At 38.6% G+C, this 25,292-nt stretch overlaps 1 protein-coding gene across 11 annotated transcripts in view; it reads left to right on the top strand.

The window, feature by feature from the left end:
* The window catches only part of C1H12orf4 (chromosome 1 C12orf4 homolog), a 28,266-nt gene extending 6,441 nt beyond the window's left edge, over nucleotides 1-21,825 (top strand). For 10 of the 11 annotated variants that reach the window (XM_054039335.1, XM_054039307.1, XM_054039271.1 and 7 more), the window contains 10 exons: nucleotides 638-737; nucleotides 821-942; nucleotides 2,498-2,604; nucleotides 3,346-3,543; nucleotides 5,918-6,046; nucleotides 9,054-9,128; nucleotides 11,367-11,569; nucleotides 17,540-17,597; nucleotides 19,474-19,541; nucleotides 21,167-21,825. In XM_054039335.1, the coding sequence (XP_053895310.1) occupies nucleotides 638-737; nucleotides 821-942; nucleotides 2,498-2,604; nucleotides 3,346-3,543; nucleotides 5,918-6,046; nucleotides 9,054-9,128; nucleotides 11,367-11,569; nucleotides 17,540-17,597; nucleotides 19,474-19,541; nucleotides 21,167-21,259 (1,153 nt within the window). In that variant the 3' untranslated portion in view covers nucleotides 21,260-21,825. The remainder of the gene's footprint in view (nucleotides 1-637; nucleotides 738-820; nucleotides 943-2,497; nucleotides 2,605-3,345; nucleotides 3,544-5,917; nucleotides 6,047-9,053; nucleotides 9,129-11,366; nucleotides 11,570-17,539; nucleotides 17,598-19,473; nucleotides 19,542-21,166) is intronic. The other variant, XM_054039343.1, reaches the window with a different exon arrangement.
* Nucleotides 21,826-25,292: the final 3,467 nt, after the last annotated feature.

The raw sequence follows: 25,292 nt of genomic DNA, 5'->3' as shown, positions 1-25,292 counted from the left end.
TTCAACACAACAGATACTCCCTTCAACTCAGAATTGGGAGAAGTTTGTCCTGCTCTGTTTCTGTAAAAAGGATTTTAGTATCCAGGTTCCTTAATTTAACACACTTCACCTGCTTTAATTTTTTAAAGGGAAAAAGATTAAAATAAACTGTATTTAAACTATTTTCAACAAACAAAACAATGACATCCTTCTGATATGCTGAGATTTGAAAAGTTGCTACTGCACATGTGGAAATTGACTTTTTAAAAAATGGTTGGTGTTACTGATCCTCAAACAGTGTATAAAAAGTTCACTCTTAAAAGGAGTCAACCAATAGCATTTATCTAATGCTAACAAACCATTCTACACATGGTTTGTTAGCACTGGATAAAAAGTTGCATAAAAATCTGCTTGCTTTACACAAATATTCCCAGTGAAGTCCCTTGCACTACTTATGTGGATAAATTGGGTGGGTTTGGCGCTGGATTTCTGATTTTTTGCCTTCAAGCTTAATTTTATATTTAAACCTACCTTGAGAATGAAAATGATGATGTAATTGACAGCTATAAGTAGCTAAGCTTTCAACATTGGCAGAGACATCCAGAAAGTTTACTTAATGTAACTGTGCATTGGTCTAAATGATTGGCTTCTGATTTAGACAAGGAGCAGAAATGGATAAGGTGATGCAAGAACTAGGAAAGTCGCTAACAGATCAAGATGTAAATGCGTTGGCTGCTCAGCATTTTGAATCCCAACAGGTAAATTAAGTTCAGTGAATTGGAATAAATCATGCAAAGAATTGTCTTAAAAATGAATTGGTTGGAATGATGTCTACTCTTAGGTTTTGGAGAATAAATGGACCAGTGAACTAAAACAGTCCACCGCCATCCAAAAACAGGAGTATCAGGAATGGGTGATAAAACTTCATCAAGATCTAAAAAATCCCAACAACAGCTCAATCAGGTATTTATCTCTGCTGTAAAGTTCTCTTTTAAATATTCTTTCTGTTCAACTACAGTAATTTACAGGACTCGCTTTTTAGTAATTGTTCTCTAATAGTCATTTAAATTGAAAATATATATTGAAAGGCTGAGAGCCACTGAAAATAGAACCATCACATGTTCTTTTATAGAAGAGAGAAAATATAGAACACTCTGCATGGGCTTAAATTATGTCTTTAAGTTGTGTCTTCCTACTTTACCTTTATATTAGAAATATACATTTTAAATAGTATGTTCCAGAATGCATTCTGAGGTCATTTATGGATGTTTTTTTATGGGTGTAAGCTGGTGTAGCTCCAGAGTTGTCAGTATATACTAGTTGAGTTTCTGACCCTTGTTTCTGATTTTCAGAGTACCAAGGGCTGTAGGTCCTTAGCACATCTGGAAATCATGCACAAAGTCTCAAGTCAGGTGGTACCTAAAAACGGAGCTACGCCAACTTAGGCCCCAGTTCTGCAAATGCTTGTGGATGGAGTAGTCCTGTTGAGTTTAATAGAACTACTCACAAGAGTTCATAGGATTGAGATCTTTACTAATAGTTACAAAAGTTGGAGTCTTAATTTTTTTAATTAAAGCTTTAATTAGGCAGAAACAGATGGGGCACCTGGGAAGTGCTAATACAGCATGCCATCTCTTACTGTTTCAGCTGCACCCAGTTGTGAGAGGAGACTGAAAAGTGTTTAATGATTAACTTTAATTGATTTGGAAGATGCTGTTTACACAGTGAAGAGAATAAAAATTAAATCTCAGTTTTTAAAAATAATACAGTATTATTCAACTCGATACTCATTACTTTTTTATTTTTCCTTTTTGTGACATTTATGTCTTAGTCGTCTTCTAATGTTGCAGAAACAAACATGTTTTATTTATTTGTGCATGAGCTGCACTAAGCATGTTGACAACACTGTTTTCTGGAAACAGTGTTTGTCTTCTGCCGGGGAATCCAGCAAGGGGAGCTTGTGTTCTTAATGTACCACAAAAGAAATTGAGACTTTCATATCATTCATTATGAGCAAACAGTGGTGGATTTTTTTCTTTTTTAAAGGAGTGTTTAAAAGCTTTTCTACCAGATTGTAACGATTTAAAAGTAGGTCTAATTTGAAGCTCACATTCCTTTAATATTCCATTTTAAAACATCCACAAATGGATTTTTATAAAATCCAGCAACTGCAGAATTATTTACTGGATGCTCTCAACAGCTAGGTTAAGAGGGAAAATCCAATATTTTTTTTTATCTTAAATCTCCCCTCTTTATAGTGGAATCTGTGACTTCTGCTCAGTTTAGGATAGAGCTGGGATTTGGAATCTCTCTGGGCCATACCGCTGTATTTTAATTATAAGGCTGCAGCAATCTGCTCTGTTTCATGCAAATTATATGCAGCCTTTTGGCTTCCACAGATCAGTTGGGCAAAACTTGTATGTCCCTAACACAAAACAAAACAAATTTCTGCATTTGAAAAGAAGAACATTAATGATAAACCTACTAGAGCTTTTAAATGTATTTTAATGGATTTCAGTGAGGAAATTAAGGTTCAACCCAGTCAGCTGAGAGAATCTGTAGAAGGCAATGGAAGAATTTATGAAGAGCAGAGACAGTTAGAAGAAAGTTTTACTATTCATTTGGGTAAGTATAATAACATGATCCCATAGATAATTGAGCACTGAATTCTCAAGAAGCCATTAAGCTGAAGTGTAATTATACAGAATCATACTTAGTACTGAGAATAAGTGACAAAGTATTAATATAATACCTAGCATAAGGCATCTTGATCTGTTGTATTTAAACAATAGCCTTGCGTAGTAGCTAACTGAAAAACTCTTTCCAGGGAAAATTTCAGGATACAGATAAAATTGTTGTTCTTTTTACCTAGAGCCTGATTCAGCTTCTGTTGAAGTCAATGACAAAAGTTAAGAGTTGGATTGAACTCCAAAAAAGAATTTCCAAACATTAAATATTTAAAATGAACAATTTAAATTTGTTTATGCAATTGTATTTTTTTAATATTTGACATGTGCTGACAACCTACATATTTCTTCCTCTGTCTCATGGTGGAGGATGGGACTTGTTTAGAGGCCTAGATTTACCTTCCTTTTTCATACACACATGGTCTTAGCAGACCCTTTAGTCTTGTAAATTGCTACTATCGGTAGTATAAAATCTTGACACCTTTATAGATGCTAAATGCACTCATTACCCTCATTTGATTATTTGTTGTGTATCTTCATTCTAAGTTTTGTTCACACACATACACCATGCATATTTGAGCATTAAAGGGTTGATAGCAATGAATATTCTAGTTCGTTATTTAGTAATATATCTGAAGTTGTTTGTATTCAGCACTCTTTGGGTTTGCTTTCTACACAGGAGCCCAGTTGAAAACTATGCATAATTTGAGATTATTGAGAGCTGATATACTGGACTTCTGTAAACACAAACGCAATCATCGAAGTGGAGTAAAGCTTCACAGACTTCAAACTGCATTGTCACTCTATTCAACTTCTCTTTGTGGCCTGGTTTTATTGGTAGACAACCGAATCAGTTCATACAGTGGCATCAAAAGAGGTAAGTCATCTAATTCAGTGCATTGTTGAAGCGAACACCAAAGTTACCCTTGCAGTCTTTACTTTTGCTCCCTATCCCTTCTCAAAAAGAAGCAATTCCTATAAAACTTGATTTTACCACAAGTCCTCCATTTCTCTCTTTATCTGACAGATCTCAAATCTTGTAGCTGAATTTGCTTCAGCTTATCTCTGTCCTCCAACATACTACTAAAATAGTCTTAAGTGTCTGGATCCCTCTCTCACTTGCCTATTCTGGAACTTGCTTAATAATAATAATAATAATAATAATAATAATTAATAGTATTTCCAGAGTGTGCTGCACTGACTATATCTTTACAAAGATAAAGGTTTTCACAGTTGGGTGCCTAAAGCTAGGCTTTAAAGTCCATATTTAGGCATCTTAAAAAAAAAAAAAAAAAAAAGGCCGGAGTTTCAGAAGTGTTGAGAACTGCAAATTTGAGTGGAAGTCAATGAAAGTTGTATGTGCTTTCTGCTCCAGAAAACGGAACTGGTAGCAGTTGGGAGAGCACTCCTTTTAAATAGCTAGACTTGTATAAATGGTTAGCCACTGTGGGCAAGGCAACTGAAATTTTATTTGCCCCAGTTCCAATCTTGGCCACATCGGCTTTCTCTGAACCGCATTACAGACCTCTCCCAGCTTCCGCCTGAAATTCAGTACAAAAATGTTTACATTTCAAATGTTTGTTTTGGCCAGAGTCACTGTTACTGGTTGGGTCTCCTGTCCCTGACATCCTGTTGTATCCTTTCCTTAAAAAATACTTCCAGTGAGAAGTAAAGTATTCCAAGAGAATAAAAACAGAGTAGCAGAAGAAACTGCATCATGATATAATTGCCATTACTACTATTTCTAGTCTGCTTCAGATCCTAAAAGTATGTTTCATACTCACAATAATTATTTTTTACTTATTTCAGTTTATCAAAACAGACAAAAAGCTGCTTGTCCTAATCCCTAGATGTTGTTTAGAAGTCATAATAAACAAAGATTTAAAAAGGCAGCAACTTCTATCATATATAGCAGCAACTAATTAGACCTTAGAGCTATGGGGGGAAAATGTCTTCTGCCTAAAAACTACTTCTTAAGAAACATTCCCAAAAGCCCTCTTAAGATTAACCTGGTCACATACCAGGGAGGTCAACAAGGTATATAAAAATTCTTACTTCCTAACTTTTCAATCATTAGCTTCCTTATTTAGCGAATAATAGCAAAAGCATCGTGTGCACTCTACACATTTTGAAGGTATTTTCCCATTCAGTTTGTTTTTAATAACAAATAAAAACCTGAACCTGGTGACTTTTATTTAGAGAGTGACTGGAGGAAAATTCTTAGGCCTTGATCCTGCAACATAAATCTACAAGTGGACTGTAGAGCCACAATGAAGATAATGGGGCTCCATAGGTGCACAGCAATCTGCCCATGCAGTAAGCATTGTGGGATCAGGGCTGTGTTATTTGTTCAGGGCTGACAGTGTGCTCAGTACAGTAGAAGAAAGTCTTATAACTTACTTTGATAGTCTCGCTTATTTAGCCCCTGTGTTGCAGATATTTTAGAACTATCCATGTGAAGCATGTGTATATTAGGGCCTGCAAAGATTTCTAAATCCTTATGTTTGCTTATGGGAGTAGTCCCATTGAAACAAGTGGGGGGGAGGGGGGAGAAAGAGTGTGTGTGTGTGTGTCCCCGTCCTAGCAAAATGGGGCCTTGATCTTAGTTGGAGCCTTTATGCACCTCTGAAATACTAATAATCATTAATTTTGAACCAAAATTGCACTTTGATCTAAGGAGATGTATACTATTGTTCACAGAAAGGATGAGGAGTCTGCTACCAGCTGGGGCACTCTTCTGTAGTTGTAAGGTCTGTGTTTTTGGTGTTGGAGGACTAGGGTTCTGATTCTGGCTTCCTAGATATGTTGTGTGAGAAATTTATCTATTAATTCATTTTGTCTGCAGCACATAACTTTTTACACTAGTAGTCATACCAGTTGTTGGTAACTAACACTCTGACACATTTCACTAAAATATTTATGGTAGGTACCAACAAAAGAGGTTACAGCATTCAAATGTATATGTCTTACAAAATAAGAGAGAAAACTAATTTATGCACACAGTATTTGTTTGGTTCAGGCATGGTCTTTTAGGTTACTTGGTATGTAATATCAGTCTTTGAAGATTTTCCTTTTTAAATAATCCATTTATTTAAAAAATGTTCTAGCTCTCTTGTAAATTGTTTGCATTTAAAGTGGAGCATAGTAGATACATTTGCTATTCTCACTAGCTTGCTAGAGTACTAGCACAAAATTATATAATATTTGCAGACAAAAGCCGCAACTTGTGTGTTAAACTTACTTTCTTTTAGATTTTGCAACAGTTTGCCAAGAATGCACAGATTTCCATTTTCCTGGGATTCAAGAGCAGCTTGAAATTGTGCAGCAGGTTGTACTTTATGCTAGAGCACAGCGCAGCAGTAAGTCAAAAAGACAGCATGGTCAGTGTCAATCAGAATTATTTTTCTTGAAATAGAACATCCCTGTGACTAAATGCTTTGTGTGTGTCTGTATGGGAAAGTTACTCTGTACTCTCTGTATGGGCAAGTTACTCTCTGTACCTCAGTTTCCCTCTATGTAGAATGGGGATGTACCTCCATAAAGCACTTTGGGATTGGGTGCGGGGGAGAGATGAGTGATATATAAATACACAATAGTTTATTAGATCGCTTCTGTCTCTTGAAGCATAAATGGTCTGCCAAACTGATTGTCTGAAACTAACGTACAAAATTTGCAATAAAAGTAAGCTAGAGAGCTCAGAGAAGACAGAAACATTAGGGATATCTGTGGTTTCCAATATAAGTTACTTTTACTTTGCTTCATAGCAGTAATTCAGCCAGCTCTCATTTTAATTTGTCTTTTTAAAGGTTCATATGTAGGCAGAAAAACATTCATCTGTTAGGTCCTTTCTCTTCTTGACACTTAAATCTTTAGAGATCTCCGAAAGACAGGATCCAATATCTGTTATGTAGTAAGCAAAGAGTAATTGTCTTCTTTGATATTGTTTACTCTAACTGGCACTGAATTAGTTTGACTCATTGGTCCTGGTGTGGAGAAAGCTATCTGGCACAATTTTATAACTTTTACCAGTCCCTCTGTTAATGCCTGGAGCAACATTAGTATTATCCCTTTCTAAGCTACTGATGAGCAGAGATCAAGGATTCAAATGTGCACTTTAATATAGTGCACATTGCCATATATCCTAAGCTTCTACACTCATGCATGTGTATCCTGTAATGATTGTGTGTCCTGTCAAAAGGTAGGCTCAAGCCCTAAAAGAAAATACTATAAGAAAAGCTAATTGTTATGACATTTTCACAAACTCTGTATAGCTGGTGTCAAATTTTTAAAAGAAAAAAGATAGAGGTACTCTTCCAGTGTCCTCCCACAAAAGAAGCTGCCTGCTTGAGAGGCCACTCGTGATTGATTGAGCAGATAATCAAAATATGATTGTGTATGTCCTCTAGGCTTGTTTACCTCTCAGTGGTGTTCAAATATACCGATAGGTTCTCCTGGATGCCTTGGCTCCATCTTTATTTTTCTCCCCTTCAATCAAGTGGCAGTATCTCCACATTCATGAGGCCAAAATGAGATGTTAGTTATACTTGAAATACACCAGCAACTGAATTAATGCCCTGTGTGATGAATGGGGAAATTCACCCCTCTTAGAGCTATTGTTCCAGTCTGTCTGTAAACTTGGGCACACAATATGGCATTGGTTAACAGAAAAGACTTAATTAAAAAAAAAAATCTTGAGATTCTGATGCACAAAGTGGCAGCTTGGGAAAGGTTCTGGTATGCCGTACCTTCTCCCTCTCTCTGATTTAAGCCTGCCTATAGCAATGGACAAATTTTAGTCTGATTTATTTTTTTTATTTTCTGTCTAAAGATTTAGAAATTTCAATAATGTGGAGGGAGTTACTATTTTTTCCTTCACAACCATTGGGTAGTAAAGAAGAGAATATCCTAACTAACATGAGGACTGGGGGGGAAGTGTATCATTCACCCCTCTACCTTGTATTTACAAGTGGCTAAGAGATTGCACAAAATGACAGGAAGTCTTCAACCACATGCTGTTGAGGCAGTACTCATTCTTTTGTTTTCATGCAAAGAAGTACTTATGTGGTTTAAGTGAGTCAGTAACGTGAGTAGGCTCACAAAAGTATATAGAGAAACTATTTTCCTTTAGGAACCAGCATGTTGTAGTAGACAGTCTTATGAAAATAGTTTTCAGTATTTTTTTTACTTCCGGTTTTACGTAAACATCTCCATAATTTTCCTTGATACAAAGTAGTACTGATAATTCATTTCATGTAGTAAATCATTGTGTTTTTCTTATTTTTACACTTCTTTTAAATTCTTTTTGTATAAAATGAATGGTAAATTGTTGGTTATATGTTAATGGGCTTCCATAAACATTTATGTTCCTGTTTGCAAATAAAAAAAAAATCAAGTTACTGCTCTCCTCTTATCTGTAAGACTCTAATGTGACTTTAGAGCAGGGATCGGCAACCTTTGGCACACGGCCCACCAGGGTAAGTCCTCTGGCGGGCCGGGCTGGTTTGTTTACCTGCCACGTCCACAGATTCTGCCAATCACAGCTCCCACTGGCCGCAGTTCGCCGCTCCAGGCCAATGAGGGCTGCGGGAAGTGGCGCTGGCCGAGGGATGTGCTGGCTGCTGCTTCCCGCTGCCCCCATTGGCCTGGAGCAGTGAACCGCAGCCAGTGGGAGCCGTGATCGGCTGAACCTGTGGACGTGGCAGGTAAACAAATTAGCTTACCCTGGCGGGCCATGTGCCACAGGTTGCCGATCCCTGCTTCAGAGAATTAAGACCATAAAAATAAATGAGAATTAGGAGACCAAGGGGGGGCGAGGGCAGCTTTAAGAAAGAAAAGCAGTGGTTCTCAACCTATTTACCATTTTGGGCCACATATGCAGCTCTGTGTTATGTGGGCCACATCCACACAGTATGCATACTACCTGTATGGCCCTGAGGATGTTACATGGGCTTCAGCTGTGTGCTGATTAGGCCCCAGGTGGGCCGTGAGTTGAGAACCACTGGCCTAGAGTGACTATATATTTATGCGTCCCCAACATCATAGTATCTGAGTGCCTTGCAAGTACAGTGAAATAACAATCTTTCTTCCTTCCAAGTCTGTTCATAGCATTCTGTTTCTATTATATTTTGAGTGCATTTGGTTTTCGGAGCACGCCTAAATAAAGGACTGCTGTGTGAAAGCGAAGTCAGAGATGATTTTGCAATTTGGACCTGATCCAAAGCCTACTAAAGTCCATTAAAAGACTTGCATTAATTTCAGAGGGCTTTGGATCAGCTCCTAAATTCTTAAAATGTGATGAGTGAAAATATTTAATGTCCGTTTACCAAGGCTAATGTAATATATAGCTTATATACAATGTACAGTATTTAATGGTTACATTACATACAGATTCAGTAAACAAAAATGGTGGAAATGAAGATAAGTCCAAGAATATTGAACGAAACCAATCAAATATTTTGCCTGGTGAGTACTATTATGAGGATTTGTATTTTTTTTTTTTAAAGCAGACTGTGCTTTATAGATACATATTTTTCTAGTTCTAAATTCAGAGCACAAATTTGAAACTAAACACAGCTTGCCCTGAATCAGAGAGAAGGGGTGTTCTTGTGGCTAAGGCACGGGTCTGGATGTCAGGACATCTGGTTTCTATTCCCAGCTTTGCCACTGACTTGCCATGTGACTTTGGGAAAGTCACTTAGCCAGTCTGTGCCTAAGATTTGTTTTGCTAATAAAAAAAACAACCCACCTTACAATATTTGAAGGAGTATTGAAATATTTTCAGAAAACAATTGTCTTTTAAAATAGTTGATTCTGGTCACTATTGCTGTGATCCAGCAAAGCACTTAAGCATGTGCTTAACTTTAAGCAAATGAGTAGTCCCACTAAAGTCAGTGGGACTACTCATACACTTAAAATTAAGCATATTCTTAAATGCTTTATTTAACCAGGGACTTCAGGAGGAAATCTCTCATTGCTTCTCTGTATGTGTTGTCCCATTAGTAAGAAAAGTTTATGTAGAAATGATTTGAACATCTACACACAATTTGTGCACTATTTAGAAACAGCTTTAGTTGAATCAGGGTAATTCCTAATGTGGACACTTTTTAAAATCACTCAGTTAAATTAGTTTAGTTTAATTGCAAGCCAACTTCAGCTAAAAGACATTCAAACTGATGTGAACATGTCCAAACTGGGGGTGTGGTGGTTGCACTGATTTCACTAAAGCTGTTTCTAAACCAGGGCAGTTAAATTAATGTACAAACTGCATGTAGACCAGCCCTATAGGAAGAATAACATTTCTCCCTTGTTTTGCGTAAGCAGTGTTGAAATTAGCCTACCAGAAGCAAAGGGCCCAACTCAGAACTTTGTTTCCCTTGCCACCTCCCATCACAAGTATTCTTTCCTTTTGCCTCCTTTACTTTGTCTGTGGGTGGTTTTTTTTTTTTTTTTTTTTTTTTTTTTTTGCTGCACACACTTCCTTTCCTTTCTATTGACCCCTTTACCTTTATGATATATAATTCTCTTGTATTCCAGTTCATTCACATACCTTTCCTTCGGCCACTTCTAAAAATGTTTATATTTTGTGTGACTGGTGGTAGACGAGTAGTGTTAAATTCTCCCCCCTTTTCTCTCTCCACTTTCCAACTGGCTTGTTTGCCGCTTTTACAACACCTACAATATCCTTAATTTCAAAAATATTTTGTTCATGAAAATCCGCATCCTACTGATGCTGTTTCTATATCCCATCTTTATAATTAGGTCCCAATCCTGCAACGAGATTCACGCAGGTGGCCTTCCACCTCCCCCCCCCGAGATTTCCCTCTTGACTTCAATAGGGCTATACCCAAGTGGATCTGTTTGTTGGATTAGCATCTTAATTTGTGGTGGCTGTCCCCCAAAATTTCCTCACACCTTTATCTCTGTTACTTTGGGCTAATATCAGATCCAAGACTCCATTGCCCTTCATTGCTTCCTCCACTTTGGGGATTAAAACTGTGTTCCACCAAGTCTAAAAATACCTTTTGACAAATAGTTTTTAGGCACTTTTTAAACAAACCCCCATTACTACACCTTCTTTTTAATTTTGATGCTCTCTGATAACCCGCTTCATCTTCCTGTACATTCCTGTTAGATAACCCACTATCCTTTCCCACAGGCTTTTTGTAGCCTTTATTTTAACCCATCCATTTTGGGTATTTCCGCCTCCCACATCTGTCTGCACTTCACTGCTTGCGTATATGTTTTCACTGTTACACCTCCTCTTTATTTTTTTTCTCTACTGACGTCTTCTACCACATATAGATCATATCTGTCTATATTGGCACTGTCGTGCCTTATTACACCAGATCTCTGATGCCAACTAAATACAGTGGAAAAGCATGGAAATAAGTCTTGGGTCAATGTGAACAGGGGATGGGTGTCACTGTTCCGCAGGTTTTTACATCTGTTAGTGTCTTTTCTTATTTATAGCTACTGATCTAGGTTAGATGGGCACATTTTGCCTTGTGTCTTTAAAATAACAGTAAGAAAGTACAGCAATTGATTTAATTTGATAAAGGAGCATTACACACCACATTGGATTCAGACCATTGGTATTAAAACATGTCATTCCCAGCATGCTTTGATGTTTATTATATATGTTTGTATTTAGTATAGATTACTAGCATGATAGAGATTACATTCTCTTTCATTGTTTTGCAGGAGAATTTTACATCACACGCCATTCAAATCTTTCTGAAATTCATGTTGCTTTTCATTTGTGTGTGGATGATAATGTAAGGTCTGGTAACATTACTGCTCGGGATCCTGCGATCATGGGCCTCAGAAATATTCTCAAAGTTTGCTGTACACATGATATTACTACAATTAGCATCCCTCTTCTACTGGTACACGATATGTCAGAGGTAAGTAAAAGCAAACAAAACAAAAAAAACCAACAAAACCACCGAGTAATTTAACCTCTATATTTGCACTCAGAAAAGTAGCATATTCCTACATTTGCTGGTCTAATTGAGAAAGCTCTACAGTAGCTGTGCCATACTCCCAGTTTTCATTGATGCTGGTTGAAAAAGAGTGGAGGTGAGAAATTTAGAGCGTACTAGCACTGTTTGTCTCTGTGTTCTATTTATTATTTGTAGATAGTACAGGATGGTCTCAGTCTTTATATTTAACAAAAAAAGGGGGGGGGAGGAGGGAGAGGGAGGAAAAAGCAACCTAACTTAAAACACTACTTTTAGCATTGCATAGTCCTTCTTCAGAAACTTATCAATCTGACCCTAGTCCTGCAAAGGAATCACCAGTAGGGATCCTGATTTAAATGGCACTCCACACAGACATAGGGTCTGCACAGATTCTTTTGTAGGATCAAGACCTATTATTGTAAAAGATGTAATTGTGCAAAAGTTAGGAAACTCTCAGTTAATGTTGTGCATAATTATATACTTCAACCTAAAAGTTTAGAACTAGATAATTAACTCTCTTAAAAAATGAAATCTTATCTCTGATATAAACCTTTTTTCAGGCTGCAAACCTGAGTTGATCTATGCAGGCATAAGTCTATTCATGGAGATTGGTTATCAGAACTTGAGTCTTAGGTTTTAATTAGGGAGGGAGAACATCAGTTGACTCCTGTGATATATTTTGTGGATTTTCTTCAACCTTTAGTTCAGTTTTATTTTCAGTTGCATAATCTTAAAAAAAAAAAAAAAATTATATATATCCCGTCCTTGTACTCTAAGGGCAGGTTTACACTATAGCCCAAGTCGATATACAGACGCTCCCTGGGTTACGCAAACCCAACTTACACAAATTCGCACTTACAGAAAAAGTTCCTTAAGCTTTTTTTTTTTTTTTTTTTCTTGCGTAATTGTCGGATAAACGTTCCCGTCTTACACAAAATTCGACACTTGCGTAAGTCAGGGAGCATCTGTAACTTACGTTACTCAGGGGTGTGAAAAATCACATACACATACCCCAAGCGACGCAAGTTTTCATGGTTCTCACCGGTGCTATGTCAGTGGGAGACACTCTCCCGCCAACATAGCTTCTGCTTCTCGCCGAGGTGTAGTAATTATGCTGATGGCAGATCGCTCTCCTGTTGGCATAGCATGTTTTCACCAGATGTGCTACAGCCGTGCATCTGCATCGGTGCAGCTGTGCCGATTTAGCACTGTAGTGTAGACTTGCTCCTCGTTTTCTGATGGGATCCTAGTTAAGACATGTTCTAATGTGTGAAACTGAAGAATAGAATGAACACCTAGCTTTTTAGATTATTAAATGCTAATTTCTTTTATCTCCCTTTTTGTATTGGTTTTCTGGTTTAAGCATTTGCAGAATAAACATTATGACCAGCATAGTACCGGGTATGTGTAGATTTAGGCAAAACTATATATTCATCCTTGATATACTTTGTGAATTGAATTGGAACTGTTGGTAACAAACAAATTATTGCAGCTGGCTGACCTAATTTAAAACATACAACTTTTGTAATACATTTGACAGGGAGAAATGAACAATATCAGATTTCTGAAAGCTAATCTGAACTTGGTGCCTTTGGAAACCTTGTTTTCTAAAGTTGTGTTTACCACCTACGCAAAAATTTTTTTTTGTAAAGTGGTTAACCAGGAGCACAGCTGCAGAGATGTTGAGATGTTTCATTGTGACAGGCATTCATCAGGAGCTTTCTTTGTTGTTCTGCAAAAAAAAGAAAAAAAAAGCCCTTTTATAGATGGCTTTTTATAATTTAGCAACTGCATGGAGTTTATTAACCTGAATGAAGGGTGACTTCTCTTTTACTGGTATTGGAACTTCATATAAAGTGAATGTCACAAAAAAAGTTGCTTTTCCTGTTTCACTTGTGCCTAATGGTCCTGGTCCATAACTGGGGCCCCTTGGTGATATGGCAGTGCAAATAATTGTAATAATAATACTGCTGGGTTTTTTAAAAAGTACACTCTGTAGACTTCAATGTGTGCAAACCCGGTTCTGTCCTGTGTGCTGCATAACCTGAGGTAACTTCATGCTATTTCCTAATGGACGGGTGTTTACATTTCATCACTGAAAACACCACAACTGGCAGTCTGAGCAGATGGGCTGAACTCCTCTCAGACAGGATCCCCCTCCCTCCCTCAGCTCAGAGCTGTTGCTTTGTTCCTCAGGTGTTGTGGTTGCCATGGATAGAAAGAGGAGGAATATTTTGTGGCTTCTGTTGCCTGTATTACTGTTCTATAGAAAAGCAGAACATTTCTCAGGGGTGTCAGTCAGGCACCTATTGTGACCATTACAGGGATGCAGAACATTTTCTGAAAAGTCCAAAAAGTAGAAATGGAGATTTTACTACCTGTAGCATAAACTGGCTGTTTGTATAATTTTTGCAGATTATTTTGGGTATGTGCCCTTGTACCACTATAAACAATTCCACTCCTCATTTCCATCAGATATATCATATGAGACAGCTACCAAATTCACATTTAGTCAGAGTATAACTATTGTAGCCCGGTCCTTACTAAGGCAAATGTATAGAAATTAATTGGACTTTTGCCTGACTGAGAACTGCTTAGAGACTTCAGGACTTGACTCTCTATTTTTAGCCCTTATAGGGCCTGATGCTGTAAAAACTTAAGCACCTGTGTGACATTCCCCAGGGTACAATCTGAACTGATGGCCAGCTGTGTCCCCTCAGTTCTCTAACCTGGGGTCCCTTTCACATTGCAACCACTCTTGGCCTTGTTCACACACAGCCTCTCTAGCATGTAAATTACTCCCAGATGAGTTATGAGTGCTCTTAGCCAGCCACTCCTGAATGTGAGTGTCAGAGTGACATCAGCAAACTCCCAGGCCCAGACTTGCCCCTAGAAATGTGTGTGGTGTACAGCCCAGTACCCTTCTGAATAACACAAGCTCATAGAAAGTCCGTCATTTTGTTAATAGAAAATAACATGCACAAACCTTATCTCAAATGGAGCTTCCCAGACACTTCAATCGAAACACATACTGCTTTAAACAAAACAATAAAGCAGGTTTGTTAACTACAGAAAGATAGATAAAGTGATTACAAGTAATAAGGTATAAAATTTAGAATTGGTTACAAAGAAATAAAAGTTAAAACACAAACTAATACCTAACTTATCAAGCAAAGTGAATTCAAAGCAAAGATTTCTCTCATCACGTGCTTTATCGGTGTTACTGGCTGAACTCCTTTCAGACAGGATTCCCCCCCTCAGCCATGCCGTCGCCACCGCACAGCACGGAGCACTGGGGTCGGAGTGAGCTGCGGCTGCAGGGAAGGGGGAACAGCAGGGGAGGGGCCAGGGGTAGCCTCCCGGGCCAGGAGCTCAGGGGCCGGACAGGAGGATCCCACGGGCCGTAGGTTGCCCACCTCTGTCCTAGACAATGGCCCTCCTAACAAATCAAGCTCTTTTTTTGATAGATTTTTACAGGGCAAGACAGTGATGAGATCATGGTTACTGACTGCAGACCAATACTCCCTGAACACTTCTTGTACCTCACTAGAGTGATACTAATCAAAACTCAACCCAGAATGATCGTATCTTTTTTACCCCATACACTGGCACATAGGACCCTGCCCATCTGGTCTGAGTAGCCTTATGAACCTTAGTGGAATACTCTGCATGTAAAAAATAACCTGATAACATAGTGAAATCATGAGTATATCACTTTTAAAGATGACACAGTAATGATTCAGGTTCTAATTCATATTTGAGTTTTTGTGGGTTTAATTCATTGGTGTTCTGTGTTCAATCTGTTATTTCCGTGAGTGTCCCCAACACTTAACATCTGTACTCCTCTGACACTGTCCAAGAACTGGTGTCATATCCTGCTTCTTCGGTAGGTCCTTTTAAGGTATCAAATGTTTTTTGACCTTACTGACTGCAAAACTACTGCTAGTTTGCCTTCAGGGCAACAGGACCTTTCTTTTTAGACACTGGTTTTTAAACTAGGCCAAAACAGGGATCAAAACCACCAACAAACGCCTACCTTACATGTGACAGACAGCCTGTGTAGGCAGATAAATTACAATGAAGACCCAGTATTTCTTCCGGAAAGCTTGAAAAAATATATATTCTATTGTCCAGCATTGTGCTATCTGATTCATTCGTTGCGTAATCTCAGGGCAAAGCAAACAGATGCTAAGGATTTGCATCATGAGAAAATTGTTTTTAAATGTTACCATTTTACGATGTTGGTTCTACCGCCACTCTAGTTTTTTTTTTTTTTTTAAATAATATATAACGATCCACTGTATCTAGTGTAGGTGGAAACTGTGGCTTACAGCAACCCCCCTGAGGCAACGTATAGGGTGAACTGTATTTGTGTTACGAAATGATCAGAAGTATACTTTTTAAATAAGGCTGATTTCCCCCCCACTGTAGAGATGCTCTTTATGTGGTGTTTGACAGTCTGTAATTTACACTGTGCAGATTTAGAACCATTTGCTGGTTTTATGGAATACAAAAGTGCTTAAACTGGAAATTTGGAAGGGTATGTAGAGTGGCAAGTCCATGTTTATATGCATAGTTCTGTTCATACTGGGAGGTGCTTATCTTTTGAAGTTCCAGAGTGTGAATCATAGGAATGATTCTTTTTAAATAAGGTTAATAAAATTGACATTTATATATCTGCCACTGATGGATTACAAGTGAGATAAAAATAGTATTTTCCATTTTTTGGCTTAGATTCCAAGGAATGTCCGAAATTCATGTAGAGATGCTCCCCTGGTTACGCAAACCCGCACTTACGGAAAAAGTTCCGTAAGCTAGAAACAGTTGGTGTTTTTTTTTTTTTTTTTTTTTTGCGCATAATTGTCGGGCATATGTTCCTGACTTACGCAAAATTCAAGTTATGCCAGGCATTTCGGAACTGAATGCTTGCATAAGTTGGGGAGCATCTGTAATGTTCCCCAGTGTTTAAACTTTTATCTAGATCTCAAATTTATTTGACAAGTCCCTATTAGCCATGCCTCTTGGAAAACGTTATAGGCGCAGGGTACCATACCTAATCTTGGTATTTAACAGAGCTACAAATTTCCCCCTCCATCTCTTCTTGTATCTGTATCACTTGAATTTTTGAATTTATTTTGTGATATAAATCCAACACAAGACCTAGCTGCCCAAGGCATTTTTAGTATGCCAGTGGCCATAGTATGAGGGTCATAGCTAGAGGTCCTCAAAAGGAATACCAACAAATGCAGTGACTGCAGTTAGGCTGTTAAACACATCCTTACTCTAGCAATCCAAAGTATGGATCTGACCATATAAGCAATTTAATTGTACCTAATACCTGAAAGATGAGATTTTCAAAGCTGCTTATGGTAATAGTGCATGTGAATGTTCTTGAGACAAATGGGCGCTGTTCATCAATATCGTCCTTCGAAAATCTCAGCTTAAAAATGCATATTGCATTGTTCACACAGCCTGTCGCAGCACTGTAAATAACTCAGTAGCTGAGTTTTTGTGGTAATCCATAACAATAAACATTTCCAGAATGCATTGGAAAACTAAGTGTTCTTTGTCTATGATATTATTTGAAAAGAATGAAGCCGATCAATAAACATTAGCAAATGTGGTCTGTGGCCTGAGACGTTCGAGAGACCTCCGCTTAAGAAGAGAACTTTCTGCTTTCTAGTAGAGAAAATTGTGTTCAGCAAATGAGCAGGTGTGGAAGGTCATAACGCTAGAGACTGTAAAGACAATATGGGAGTAATAAAGACATTTGAATAAGATAAACACGAAAATATTAAAGACCTGATAGAAAAAACATTGTCTTGCAACGCTATTGTCTTGAGCCACTTGTTGATATTTTTGTTATATTTTTATTAACTTAAACCAATTTTTAATTAGATTTTCTTTTTTAAGGAAATGACTATACCATGGTGCTTAAAGAGGGCAGAGCTTGTGTTTAAATGTGTCAAAGGTTAGTGCATGCTTCATCTATTATTCTGTGTCACATTCACTGTCAGCACAAATCACTTAAAATTACATGTCGCAAAAGAGATGAAAAATGTGAGGAATTCAAAATAGAGCGTCAGAAGTAATTTTGTATCTGTTGGCACAACTTTCCCATTAATGTGTATGTTTTCTATATTCTTTCCTGTTTAAAAAGTGATGAACACATGATACTGTGTTAGAACAGAGGGGAAAAAAGTAATATTAACACACACTTGTCATATGAGGACTTGTCTATACTTGAGCGTGACACCTGCACCACTGTAAGCGCTTCAGTGTAGACACTATCTATACCGACGGGAGGGATTCTCCCGTTGGCGTCAGTAATCCATCTTCCCTGAGAGGTGGTAGCAAGATGGACAGGAGAATTCTTCTGTCCACCTAGAGTTATCTACACAGAGGGTTAAGTTGGTATAGATCTGTCTCTCAAAGGTGTGGATTTTTCATACCCCTGAGAGATGTTCGCTATATGCCTGTAAATTCCTAGTGTAGACCAGGTCTAAGTCCTTGTCTACACTACAAGGGGAAGATCGATCCAAGTTATGCAACTTGGGCTATGTGAATAACGTAGCTGAAGTCGACGTACTTAGATCTACTTACCGTGGGTTCCACACTACGTGATGTCAACTGGAGATGCTCTCCCATCAACTCCCCTTGCGCTTCTCGTTCAGGTGGAGTACAGAAGTTGACGGGAGAGCGATCTGACCTGCTACATCGATTGTCATACGTCGAACCCCCGGTAAGTGTAGACAAGGACTAAGTCTAGAAGACAAAGATGAAAGAAGACACATTACATCATCAAGACATCTATCTGCCAGTGCAGAATTGTTCCTTCACAGTATATTTTCCAGTATCTCATTCAGTTGACATTTTAAATGACCCACACAATGGAGCTTCTACTAATTTTTTTTGGAGATTATTTCAGAGGTGAATGAGCAGGAATTTTCCTGACATTTAGCCTCAGTTTTTTCCCTTTTTTTATTTATCTATTATTGTCTATTACTACTGGTTGTAGTCCTGTGCCCTACATTTAAATAATTCCTCTCCATCTTTGCTGTTCAAACCCTTCAAATATTAGTTGAATGTTATGTCCCCTACACTAGAAGTTAGACAGTTTCTTCTTAGTGGGGGCCAGTAGATGGGGGCCATATGCTCATTCACAATTATACTACATCCCTATATCAGCACCATAGAAAAATACTATTAGGAAAGTGTTTAACATATTTTTGTCAGCAGTATGGTATTGTGGACTTATACTGGTCCATATTTTGGGAACCCCTGTCCTATAAACACCATGTCAGCAGCTAGCCCATCTACATGTTTTGCTCTTTCTTCACAAATCAGTTCCTCATGATAATTTATATTGCCCTTCTCCAAACTGCATCCAGTCAATCTATTTCTGGTATTAGAGTGCCCAAAACTGAATTCAATATTCCAGGTGTGCTCACACCAGAGTTCTATAGAAAGCATAGCTAGTTGTTGAAAGCAAGCTGTCAAAATAATACAGATCCAGAAAGTATCTTCTGATGCCTACTGCAGCTCCATGTTGACCAGCACCAGATTGTGCAGTTTGCTCAAGTGCTGGAACTTCACACCCTTCAAGACTAGAATGGTGTTCTTCATAGTGGATCATCAGGATCTCTAGGCTGACCAGAGATTTGAACCAGCAGGTTGGCCAGGCTAGTGAAAACTAATGGGCCAGAGGTGCTGATCTGGTTTATGCAGCTCCACCAGGTTGCTGAAATCATAATTATAGATGTAAATGTATACCACACTCTGATAAGTGTCATTAAAAGGAAAACCTAATGCATATAGCATGTAAATATGTGAATGATGTCTTTTAGGCTTCATGATGGAAATGGCTTCATGGGATGGAGGAATTTCTCGGACCGTACAATTTCTGGTACCGCAGGTAGGTTAAATTGAGAAATTAACTCCTGGTATGGCCTAGAAGGAGACAAAAATAGAACAGGGCTCTGGGTGCTGATAAATCTGGGTTCTGTTCCCTGCTATGCCTTAGCCTTTCTATATAATCTTAAAAAAAAAAATCAGTTAACCTCTCTGTGCTTTAGTTCTCTCATCTATAAATTGGGAATAATACATGCTTTAGAGGTGTTGTGACACTTAATGTTTGAACCACTTTTTGCCAGCCACAGATAGAAGGCATTATAGGATGTATCATTATTATCTCTATTTAATAACAGACACATCAGATAACTGGAGTCAGAATTCACAGTGTTTTAGAGGATACATATTTATCATTAATATAAAGATATGACTTTACTGCTAGTTTCTTTGGAAAGTATGAAGTGTAAGCTTAAATGACTTTATTTTAAGCTTTCAGTTGGTCTTCTCCAGCATCTTTGAAAGTTAGTGTGGCAAGAGCCCAATCATGCTTCCACTGAATCAGGCCCCAAAAGACGTGCACTAGAACTACAAAGTTGTCTGTTAATAACTACCAAATTGTTTGAATTCTGAATGATCTTCAGAAGCAGGAAGTCATCCAAAAGTTGTGATCAGTGCTAAGTTTTGTTCATTTGCTCTGGTCCTTAAAGTTATATACATTTCAAAGTTAACTGGAAGGAAGTATTATTTGGAAGCATATTCATAAGTTTAAAAAATTACTTGTCAACACAAAGTTATGAGCCTCTACGCAGTGAGAACCAAGAGTAGGCTACTCGCAAAATCAGATCTAATTTTGGAATTCAGAGAGTGAGACACCAATCTGAAATCATGAAAAGGACTATGCTAAATCTACTTAAGAAAAAGTTAGTGACTGGAGGAAGAAATCCTCTTTAAATAGATAATTTTACTAATGTAAATACAGGGTAATATTCGCAAGTAGGTTTTGTCCTATTAATGACTAGAATTAGTTTATAGCTGTGACCATATTTTGTTCGCAATATTGTGGAAATTACCGATACTGCAATATTAGGCTTCCACCACAATTTTGTTTTTAATTAGCGTATTTTGCACAGATCACAATTTTGCATGCATTTTGAGCATGGAATTAGTTCTGCACTAACGTTTAATATCTATAAAATGTAAAAGGCTAATGTGGCTGGTCTTGATTTCTATAGCCATTGTGTTAAGACTTAATTTCCTGAATTTTATGCTGTACTGGTCACTTAAAAAAAAGTAATAGAGTTGAAGCAAAATGTCTGGTTACAAAAAAATTAGCAGGCATAACATAATACTTGTGTTTATATTATTCCAGCAATTTTTTCTTAAGCAAATAGGTCTACTCTAGCTTTTCCAAATTACTGCTATTAACAAAGGTCCATTATTACTTTTCTGCGATTTTCCATCTCTTGTCCTCAACTCGGGTGCATTTATTTGAAGATCATCCCACGATTCAAGTAGGGCCCTAGTCCTAGCATGGTGGTTGGAAACTTCATCTGGATGGTAGATGTGCTGCTATAAGACTCCAATACCGAGTAAAGTACTGGAGGAGAGAGGAGAATATAGAGAGAATGGTTTGACTCATCCAAATTATAGCAAACAAATCAATGCTTTTTGTTGTCTTCTTTTTTACAGACTATATCTGAGGAAATGTTTTATCAGCTGAGTAATATGCTCCCCCAGATCTTTCGAGTGTCCTCTACGCTGACTCTGACATCTAAGCACTAACCCCTCTGAAGTAATAAGATGCATGTCACTGGAAGAGATGAGAGTATTGGTTTAAATACCAGAATTTCTCCTCTGTATTTTCCCCAAAATTGACTGTTTATTTGGAAGTTAAATTTCATTCCATTTAAAAGTTCATAAAATCAGTGTTCTGTCTTGATGTATTTGCCAAAAAAATCAAATACAGTCAGTCTTTCAGCAAGATATTAATGTGAAATATTTCACCTTTTTACACATATCCTGTACAGTAAATATTTGAGTGTGACCTAAAATGTGTGTATTTAAATGTTATCTATAGAAACATAGTAATTTTCAAACCTCAGCATTTACAGTAGCAGGAATAGATATCTATACATTTTTGGAAACATTCTTGTTTTCTGAATTTGCCCAGTGCAATTTAGAAGAGCATGAATTATGTCAGGCAAGCCTTCTTAGAATAACTTAAATAATCTGGAAACATTGTAAAAACAACTGTAATAAGGTCACCCTGACCATGAGAATAAAATTGACACCCCCTCCCATAACAGTTACAAAATGAAAGGTAAAATAAAATGAAAAATAACCACTAACTTCTTGTATTGTGCAAATCATTCAGTAGATAATATACTCTTGTGACAGTGATTATGGGTTTCAAGTTTTGTTAAAAAACAGAGTATAGTAATTTCCATTTTCACAATGTTTTTTTTTTTTTCTTTTTCATGTCCTGGTATTTTTAGTGTAGCATCTCTTCTTTAGTAAGAAGATTTGGCATTGGTGGGACTTCCACATAGGCAATTCAGTAATAGTATCAGAGCTATTTTTGTGCATTGTACAGAAAATTAGGCAGGATTAATTTAATATTAAATTTGAATCTTTATATTCAGAGTAGAGGATATCCGGGATCTGACATGGATCACAAAAGTACAAAAAAACCCCCAAAAATCTTTTGCTAAGGGCCACCTTTGAAGGCAAAAAATTAATATCACAAAAATTGAAACCCATTGCTGTATATAGCAGCTTGTTATATTGACTCTACAGATCTTGCTAACTTCAGAGGTTTGGCTTTGCCTGATAAATGTGAAGAACATAAAGGTCTCTTTTTTGGGGAAGTCAGGCCTGATGCACAAAAGGAGTTTAAGCATTGTGATGTTTACAGCATAGTACCTAATTTTTAGGTGCCTACAAAATCAAGAGAGAGTCCTGTGGCACCTTACAGACTAACAGATGTATTGGAGCATAAGGCACTCTCACTGAAGGGCTATGTGGACTCTCTACTCAGACCCTACGCCGCCAGCACTCTCAGCTCTCTCCGTGACACCACTGATTTCCTGAGAAAACTACAATGCATTGGTGATCTTCCAGAAAACACCATCCTAGCCACCATGGATGTGGAGGCTTTCTACACAAACATCCCACACACAGACGGAATATAGGCTGTCAGGAAAAGTATCCCTGATGATGCCACAGCACAACTGTTGCTGAGCTCTGTGACTTTATCCTCATGCACAGTTATTTCAAATTTGGTGACAATATATACCTCCAGACCAGTGGTAACGCTATGGGCACCCGCATGGCCCCTCAATATGCCAAATTTTTTATGGCTGACCTGGAACAACGCTTCCTCAGCTCTCGTCCACTCACGCCCCTTCTCTGCTTATGCTACATTTATGACCTCTTCATCATCTGGACCCACGGGAAGAAGACTCTGGAAGAATTCCTCCACGATTTCAACAGCTTCCACCCCACCATCAACCTCAGCCTGGACCAATCTACAGGGAGGTCCACTTCCTAGACACCACACTACAAATAAGTGACGGTCACGTTAACACCACCCTATACCGAAAACCGACTGACCACTATGCCTACCTTCATGCCTCCAGCTTCCATCCCAGACACACCACACGATCCATCGTCTACAGCCAAGCACTGAGGTACAACCACATTTGCTCCAACCCCTCAGACAGAGACCAACACGTATAAGATCTTCACCAAGCGTTCTCAAAACTACGATACCCGCACGAGGAAATAAGGAAACAAATCAACAGAGCCAGACATGTACCCAGAAGCCTCCTGCTACAAGACAGGCCCAAAAAAGAAACCAACAGAACTCCACTGGCCATCACCTACAGTCCTCAGCTTAAACCTCTCCAACGCATCATCAGTGATCTACAGCCCATCCTGGACAATGATCCCTCGCTTTCACAGATCTTGGGAGGCAGGCCAGTCTTCGCCCACAGACAACCCGCCAACATTAAGCATATTCTCACCAGCAACCACACACCACACCATAGCAACTCTAACTCAGGAACCAACCCATGCAACAAACCTCGATGCCAACTCGTCCACATATCTACACCAGCAAAACCATCACAGGACCTAACCAGATCAGCTACATCATCACCGGTTCATTCACCTTCACGTCCACCAATGTTATATACGCCATCATGTGCTAGCAATGCCCCTCTGCTACGTACATCGGCCAAACTGGACAGTCCCTATGTAAAAGGATAAATGGACACAAGTCATATTAGGAATGGCAATATACAAAAACGTGTAGGAGAACACTTCAACCTCCCTGGCCACACAATAGCAGATTTAAAATAGCCATCCTACAGCAAAAAAACTTCAGGACCAGACTTCAAAGAGAAACTGCTGAGCTTCAGTTCATTTACAAATTTGACACCAAAAAAAGAACAGGAGTACTTGTGGCACCTTAGAGACTAACAAATTTATTAGAGCATAAGCTTTCGTGGACTACAGCCCACTTCTTCGGATGCATACGAAAGCTTATGCTCTAATAAATTTGTTAGTCTCTAAGGTGCCACAAGTACTCCTGTTCTTCTTTTTGCGGATACAGACTAACACGGCTGTTACTCTGAAATTTGACACCATCAGCTCAGGATTAAACAAAGACTGTGAATGGCTAGCCAACTACAAAAGCAGTTTCTCCTCCCTTGGTGTTCACACCTCAACTGCTAGAAGAGGGCCTCATCCTCCCTGATTGAACTAACCTTGTTATCTCCAGACTGATTCTGGCCTGCATATTTATACCTGCCTCTGGAAATTTCCATTACATGCGTCTGACGAAGTGGGTATTCACCCACGAAAGCTTATGCTCCAATACATCTGTTAGTCTATAAGGTGCCACATGACTCTTTGTTGCATTTTACAGATCCAGACTAACACGGCTACCCCTCTGATACAAAATCAATGTGATTCACAAGGCCTGAGGAGGAAGCCTAAGCTCCCAATATAATGAATGGGAGAGAGACCTCTTATATGATTCACAGAAGTCAGTATGTGGGCAGGGAGCCGCCTAATTTAGACAATGAGTGATGTGGACAAGAGAGATGTGCAAGTCCAGGCTGCAGTGAGGCGCCTCTGCTTGTGATTCTCAGCAAAGAACCCTCTCTTGAGCTACAGCTACACTATGAGCTTGGGATGGAGTCCTCTGCTTGTGTGCACATGCACTAACTTTCATAGAGCTAGCGTTAGTATAAATAGCGGTGTAGCCATGCTAGGAAGGGGAGAGGCGATGGAGGCATAGCTGAGCTGGGCTGAGTACATACCAATGGGTTTCAGGCAGGTTTGTTCTCTGCATGTCTTCCCTGCTGCTACTGCAGCTACATTGCTATTTATGCTTATGTTAGCGCAATGAGGGCTAATGTACTTGTATTTGCATGAGCCAGGGAATCACAGCCCCAGCTTGTAGCATAGACAGTCTGGGAATTGGGTGCCTACTATGCCATTTTTACATGACACCCAGAGGTAGGGGGTGCAGAGGAGGAATAACTGTCATAAAACTTTTAGGCCAGGCATTAGGGTACTCACCTTGGATGTGGGAGACCCCCAGTTCAAGTCCCCCCTTCCCCTGAGGAGAAGGGATTTGAACAAGGCTGACACCTCAGGTTAGTGCTCTAACCATTGGGCAATGGGCTTTTCTGATGGTCCTGCAAGCTCTCTTGTGCAAGTTGTTGAACTCTGGAAAGATAATGAAAGAATTATTGGGCCAGAGAGCGCGAGAGAGCACAAGCATGAGTGACACTATAGCCTAATG

The sequence above is a fragment of the Malaclemys terrapin genome, chromosome 1 (assembly GCF_027887155.1).
Source record: "Malaclemys terrapin pileata isolate rMalTer1 chromosome 1, rMalTer1.hap1, whole genome shotgun sequence".
NCBI lineage: Eukaryota > Metazoa > Chordata > Testudines > Emydidae > Malaclemys > Malaclemys terrapin.
Note: the sequence above shows the minus strand (reverse complement) of the source record. Positions and strands in the feature narration are given on the sequence as shown.